The following is a 7,249-nucleotide window of genomic DNA, read 5'->3' as shown; positions in this document are numbered from 1 at the left end:
AAGAGTGAGCTGAAATCAACCTCGTATTCAGGTATAAAATGAAATCTGAAGAGCTGCATGTCCCAGTGTGTTCTTTTGATGGCCACTGTAGCTTCAGGTGCATTTATTTTAGTACTTTAAATCAGATCAGGAGCGTGTTTGTGAAGTGAATCTCCTGATTGTCCCCTTACAATGCTTTAGCTTGTGTAATGTTAGTCTCAAAGCATGCAAACTGGACTCCCTTCAGATAAAATTGAACTTGAAGATATACACCTCATTGTAATCCAGCAGCTGATGGGCATTCAGTCCACTGGGCAAGACAGAAGCTAGTCAGAAGTAAAAGCTCCTGCAATGCATTCAGTGTGTACATTGGGTTCTCACTAACTAAATTGTTTTATTTGGTGATCCATTCCTGTATCGTTGCACTAATTGCTAATGCAGACTTTGGCTTTGGATGTTATACTCAGCAACACACTGATTTGTCATTGCCTGGAGAATGATAGCTATCCTGAAGTCTGTAATAAATCTGGTTCTACATTTAACAGGAATACTCACTTGAAACAGAACGTAAGTCAAGGTGGAATGGTACTAAACCATATTGTAAGAACAATTAAAAAAAAAACAAAACTCCCTGCTATTCAACTTCTTTGGAATCTGACAGGCTCATTTGATTTACCTTTTTGCATCATTACCAGGCAGTATTGCAAGAACATTAGGCACTGTGGAAAAAGAGCATTTTTTCAGTATAAATTATTTTTGGAGTAGGCATCAATAAATATTATTGTGACTTATACAAATTTAACGAATCTAACAACAGGAAAAGTGAGTTGGAAATCATCTTTTATAGGTATCTATTTCCACCTGATATCTTCATACATTTAAAACCATCTGTCAGAATTTTTTTGCTGCTTCTCTACAAAAAGTATTTTTAATAAGGAATAAGCTGCAATTCCACAACAGGTGTTTTTGATGAGGAGTAATTTCAGTAAGGCCCTTCTCTGGACCCTCTCCAGCCTGTCTGCATCCTTTTTCTAGAGCAGGGACCATCACTGAACACAGTACTCCAGGTCTGACAAGTGCCCAGCTGAGCAGGATGATGGCTTAATTGTCTCTGCTGGTGATGCCCTTGTTGATGCAGCCCAGCATCCTGTTGGCTTTCTTTGCTGCTGCAGCAGCACATTGGTCACTCATGTTGAGCCTGGTATCCACCAAAACCCCCAGGCCCCTTTCCACAGGGCTGCTCTCCAGCCAGGTACATTAGCACAGACTAATGCAAAGGAATTGTTACAAGTTTTGAGCTTTATGGCTGATAAAGCAAAGATAAAAATGCAGATACAGATTAGTGTTTAACTAAAAAAAAGTATTTGTGTAGGTGGGCAGGAGGCAATGCAGGCAGAGCCAGTTTAAGAAATTCCATTATAAGGCTGAATTCCCAACTATGTTTTGAAACCTTACCCTTATTAAGAAGTTACCGTATTTATAAACATGGTATACTTGAGAAGGGCTACCTTGGAAACAAATTTGGTATTTTGGTAGAGACCATGAAAATCCCATTTCTGCCTTGAATTCCACTTCAGAAATACATCTTGGTTTTTTTATCACTTTTTTCAGTTTAAGTTCTGCTCAAATATTTTAGTTGAAGAAAGGCTAAGATGTTGCAGACTCAGATTTCTCTGCAAAACAAAATCTAAATGGTGAATTTCAAGCTTTGCAAGAGTGATGAGTTTTGAAAGTTAAGAGTTATGAGCATTTAAGTGAAAGTTAACAAGATGTTAACTATAATATAGGTTGAGCTAACTGCAGTGGTGGCGAATACCTCTTCTGTTGTAGAGATTTTGTAAGAACTAGGCTTGATTTATCAGTCCTTAGCTGAGAAGCCCATCCGTTTGGGTATAGAGGCAGGCTGCATCACTGGTCCTTGATAAGTTAGTATAGAGTAGAACTAGTGTTTTCACATGTAAATCATATTCAGTTTTTGGACAGAAGCAAGCTAGCTATTATTAAAAGTGGAATGCAAATGTGAAGTGGATGTGATATGAGGCCCTTAAAGATATCCTGGAAAACAGTGGGATATCATACCATAAAAAAGCCTGGTACTATTGAGTGCTGCTTTGCAAGTGTTTACACTTTGTCCCAGTTGTATCTTGTAATACTGATACACATTTTAGAGTTAAACATGCTTCATGTCTTTGCCCTGTCTTAGGTTCTAGGGTCAGTTGTTTGGCTTATCAAATATATCTAAATGCATTTAATTGATTACATGTTGAATAATTCTTTGCATCAAGAAACAAAGTATGAAGTAGATTTTTAACAGTTTGTTGGTTTAGATTGTAGTTTTTGTTAGGCATTTGGAGCTCAGTTTGGTTGTGCTGGATGTGTTCTCTAGAAGAGGACAATATGGATGTGATTATGCTAGTAAACAACAAAAACAGTGTTTTATTCTTACATTCTGTCTGTCTTACAAATACCACAGGATCTGAATATCATTCCATTTTACTAGGATAATTATAGAATAGTTTGCTCAGCAAGGTAGCTTCCTAATTCTGTGTGTAGGCACATAAATAAAGATGCCTCAATTCTGACACCTTGCAGGTGTCAAGAAGATGGATGAGAAGGAAGGTGCATCATTCTTATTAAGGTATCTGCACTAGAAAATGAGACTTACTCTTTCAGATTTGCAAGGCTAAGTGTGTGTGTATGCATTTGCAGCCTGCTGAAGCTTATCTTAAGAGTCCTTTAAGGGAAAAGTTCCTATACAGAAAGTGAGGCTGACGTATCTTGAATTTCCTTTATTTTTCTGAAATGCTTCAAAAATACTTACAGGGATTGAGTGGGGGGCATCAGAGATGATGGAAGTCTGGTATTTTGTTGCTCTCATCTCCTCTAGGCCTTACTTCAAACTCATGACGTAGTGGCACATGAAGTTTACAGTGATGAAGCTCTGAGAGTTACACCTCCCCCCACCTCCCCATACTTAAACGGAGACTCTCCAGAGAGCGCCAACGGCGACATGGATATGGAGAATGTAACACGAGTTCGGCTGGTGCAGTTCCAGAAGAACACAGATGAACCAATGGTATGGAGGCAATCTCATTCTTTTTCTTCACTCTGTACTGGTAAAGACCAGTATTATCATAATTTTGATGACATTTTCTGCACTTTGAAGTAGGGTTGCCAGTGTAATTGGAATAGGTCAGCAGACATTGTGTAGATTCTTATCCTCCAGTGCATGTCCTTAGCTGAAAATGCTAAGTGTGCATTAACTCTAATGTACCAGTAGAACTAACCTTATAGCACATGCAGTTTTAAACCAAACTGGACACTTTGCACTTCAATACAAAGTTACATTTTTAACAAACCAGAATCTTAAACGCACATACATCAAAGTATTGCATCTTCACTTATGAACAGTCTCTGTTTTCATTGCTTATATTTAAATGAGTGGTATTTTTTTATTTTAACCTTAATATTTATTCTGCCTTCAAGCTTTTAGGAAGAGTGACTGTTCTTAACCGTCAAGGATCACACTGCTTAATGCCTTATTTTTAAAATATCAACTTCTTTTTTAGGGAATCACTTTAAAAATGAATGAGCTGAACCATTGCATTGTGGCAAGAATTATGCATGGAGGAATGATTCACCGGCAAGGTAATAATGGGTCATTAATAGTTTTGTCTTTAGATACAATTATTTAGATAATTTTGTACAAACCGTGTGATGGTGCATGCTCCACACATTGATTACTGCTATTCCAGAGTAGTGAACCTATGTATCTGGACAAAGTTCCACTTACTTCCTTTGTTACCTTCCAGTTGCAGATGCCTGCCAGCATTTTGAGATGAGGGCCCACTATGTTACATTTAGGCCTTGATAAGGATAATGCTAGTACAGCTCAGTAAGAGAATGAAATGCCAATAATTTCTGAAGCTGCACTTATTTAATCCTCTGTTTTAAAAAAAAAGTCTAGGTACAGTACTTTTTCTTGCAAAAATGAAATAACTTTGTTCAAGAAAAGAAATACATTTTTCTGTGTTTTTACACAATTCTTGATGATCTTTGTATATTGAGACTGATAAAAAATATTTTTTTAATTAAAAAATGTATTTTGCCTAGAACTTTAATCTTTATTTTCAGTTTTCACTACTATAGCAAAGCCTGTAAGCATACATCTTTTTGCATCCTCAGTCTACTCCTTTTCTCCATTTTGTGTGTCCAGATCAGGTGTCAAAAAATAGCTGGGCTTTATCATACTTTAAACAGATGAACTTGCTTGCTAGGTTGTTAGCTGCAAGTCTGGATTGCACCCTTACAAGAGTTACTTTAGTTTTCCAGGTTTGCCGTCTTTTTATTTTGATGAACACAAAAATTTCTGTCATTCTTCAGACCAAAGTTCCTTCTAGTTTACTGTTCTATTTCAAAGGAAGCTAGGAACAGGTAATTAGGAAGATAACACATAAAACAGGGAGAGGGTACAGCAATACTTTCTCTTATATATTCACTTCATTTCCTTGGTAGGATAAAACCTGCCAAAAAGCAGGAAAGATAAAACTTTTCATACATGCTAAGATGCAATTCCTGTAGACTACTCTGTTCCTTTAGGGGAAGCTCTGAATTGGAATTTATTTGGCTTCTAAAAGTGAATTTTAAAAGGATATTGCTCCAAGATTCATGGGAAGGTTTTCTTCCAGCTGTACTTAGGCAGTAGTGATCTGCTCTGGAGTATTGTTTCACATGACTGTGTTCCATAATGGGGGTAATAAAACTTTTTAAAGATGTTAAAACTTGGTAAAAAAATCCAACTATGTCCATTAAAACTCTGCTCAGTGTGATTATACGGTGTCCTTTATTTCTAAATATTTGTGAAATTTAACCTATTCTACATGTGCTTCATCTAACTAAGGTATCTGTTCTGCATGTGTTTAGTTAAAAAATGAACTATACTTCCATGCTTCTATAGTATTGTCAGCTTTTTTAAAAATGTTTTTTGTTAGTGCTCTAGACACCTCTTAGCTTCACTCCTTCCTTCAACATACATGTATTTAGAATAATTTTACCAAATAAAACAATGCAAATGTAAGTTGGCAGTCATTTCAAGGACATGTCCTTGAATCCTATTAACAGGGTCTGTGGCTTTTATTTCTTTCAGGGGTTTTTTATGTTGTTTCTGCTATCTGCTTTTCTATATGGAAACTGCCAGGCAATAACAGCAATTACTAGATAACGGATCTACTGGGAAGGTTACAGGAACTGCTTGATTTCAGGTCTAGCAGTGTTAAGTACAGCCTGCGTAATTCCCAATCATGAACTGGTAGCTGCTGTGAAGTCTGCCTCCTATCTCTATGCCAGCTGTATCTAGTCTGCTGATTGTAGTTGTCCTTACTCAAAAGATGGGGTAGTAGAAGTGGGAAGATAGGCTTGTGAAGATACTATCTCCCTGTGCCTTCCAGGGGATTTACCTCAATGAAAATGAACCACCAGTTTAAGTCATTAAAATTTGTCTTTTTGTTTAAGTGTTGGCTTTTTTAGGATAAATAAAATAATTGTATCTTAGAGCTCAGGCTTTTAATTGTGTCTTGGCTTTCACTTTTGTGTCTGTATCTTAACTTAGTTCAGTTATCTATTCACTTTTTACACGTGGGTTCTGTTTAGACTTCTTACATTGTACTTAGTATTTTGAGAGCATGTGCATATTGCCTTAGTTCTCAGTGTCTTAACCCACAGGTTTTTTGCTGCTGGCTGATTTGGGGGCATAAGTGCTTACATGTGAATTCACTCTTAAGATGCATTTAAGAAGAGGTCCCAATATGTCATTTTAAAGGATTTGCAGAGAAGAGAGAGGACTTACTGGCTGCCCATTTAACCTCTCCAGAAGAATAGCTTTTACATTTTCTTTTTCACCTTCTTGAAGTGACTTAACATAAAACAGTTTTTAAAACACTGATACACCACTGATAAGTTTTATTCAATTATAACAACATTTATGTGATGACTTGTTGAAAATATAATTATACATTCAGAGCCTTTTGCTTTCCAAGCTACAGAATTTTCTTTGGCTAAAAAACATTATTCAGAACAGGGACTCCGAGAATTTGTTGTGTCTTCTTCCTAATAGGGTAGGATTTCTCATACTTCTCCACAGAGCAATTACACACACTTCCTAAAACTGTCTTCACTCTGCAAAGACAAAGAAGGAAATAACAGAAATACCGTTTTTGTTAAGAAATCCATTCTTTGTTATTACAGATGTTATACATCAATAAGTCATAAGTAGCTTAAGTTCTAAATAAGTGCTGCACTATCAATAGAAAAGGAAACAAATGCAACCAAAATTAGATGGCTAATAGTAGGTATCATGGGAGCTAGACATGGTACAGAGGACTCATTATTCAAGATGCCAAGAATACTATTTTCCAATAAGAATATTTATAAAGAGTGAAAGGTTTGTGCAAATACTAAAAGCCTCCTCCCTCAAATTGAAAATGTCTTCCTATGGTTTATCAGTGCATCTACCCCCCAAAACAGAATGACCATCTACTGCTAAATGTCCATGCTGTATTCCCAAATTATTTATACTGCTCCATTCCAGCCATCAACAGAACAATATTCACTTCAGTCAGACTAACAGGAATTGGAAAGGCTCCAGAAGAGGGGATTTTATTTAAATGCACTGTTGAAATTATTTGATACTGAGATACTGCTGAGTCTCATTCTAATACTTAATTCTATCAGATTTATATTTTTAATAAGGCCAAAGAATCTTTGTACTATTCCAGAGCATATGCTGTTTCTGATTCAAGCACAATTTAATTTTGGCATGATATAGTCAACACAGAGACTCATTTTTTTAGAATATTTTTTAATAGTGCCTTCCAGAGAAAGTCTGCAAACCTGAGCTTTCAGAGTGTTTCACTAGAGATTTGATCATTAATATTCTAGATATTAACTAGATTAACTTGAAATTCAGATGCAGAACTGTTACATTCACATGCAGTAAATTATCAATTGTGATAATTTTCCACTGAAGAGTGGATGAATTATGATATGTCCTTTTTCATAATTTCACTATCAACAGATCAGCTGTAGAATTGTTTGGAGCATTTAATGAGGCAGAAGGACTTACTCCTGAGAGTACTGAAAACTTCTGTAAACTTTTGGCTCTCTCCTATAGCACTGTCAAGTGACCTATTTCAGAGAAGAGAGCCCAGAGGGAATCATAACTACAGACCATTTCAGGACTCTTCTTGGTTCAGGCTGTGCCTGTGTTCAGCAG

The 7,249-nt window shown here is 36.4% G+C and overlaps 1 protein-coding gene across 4 annotated transcripts in view; it reads left to right on the top strand.

The window, feature by feature from the left end:
* Window positions 1-7,249, top strand: part of CASK (calcium/calmodulin-dependent serine protein kinase (MAGUK family)) — a 140,947-nt gene that overhangs the window by 101,868 nt on the left and 31,830 nt on the right. For all 4 annotated transcript variants that reach the window (XM_009997821.1, XM_009997813.1, XM_009997805.1 and 1 more), the window contains 2 exons: window positions 2,867-3,055; window positions 3,549-3,627. In XM_009997821.1, coding sequence (XP_009996123.1) covers window positions 2,867-3,055; window positions 3,549-3,627 — 268 coding nt within the window. The remainder of the gene's footprint in view (window positions 1-2,866; window positions 3,056-3,548; window positions 3,628-7,249) is intronic.

The sequence above is a fragment of the Chaetura pelagica genome, unplaced genomic scaffold, assembly GCF_000747805.2.
Source record: "Chaetura pelagica isolate M959 unplaced genomic scaffold, ChaPel_1.0 scaffold360, whole genome shotgun sequence".
Lineage (NCBI taxonomy): Eukaryota > Metazoa > Chordata > Aves > Apodiformes > Apodidae > Chaetura > Chaetura pelagica.
The sequence above is the reverse complement of the archived record's forward strand: the minus strand, read 5'-3'. Positions and strand labels throughout refer to the sequence as shown.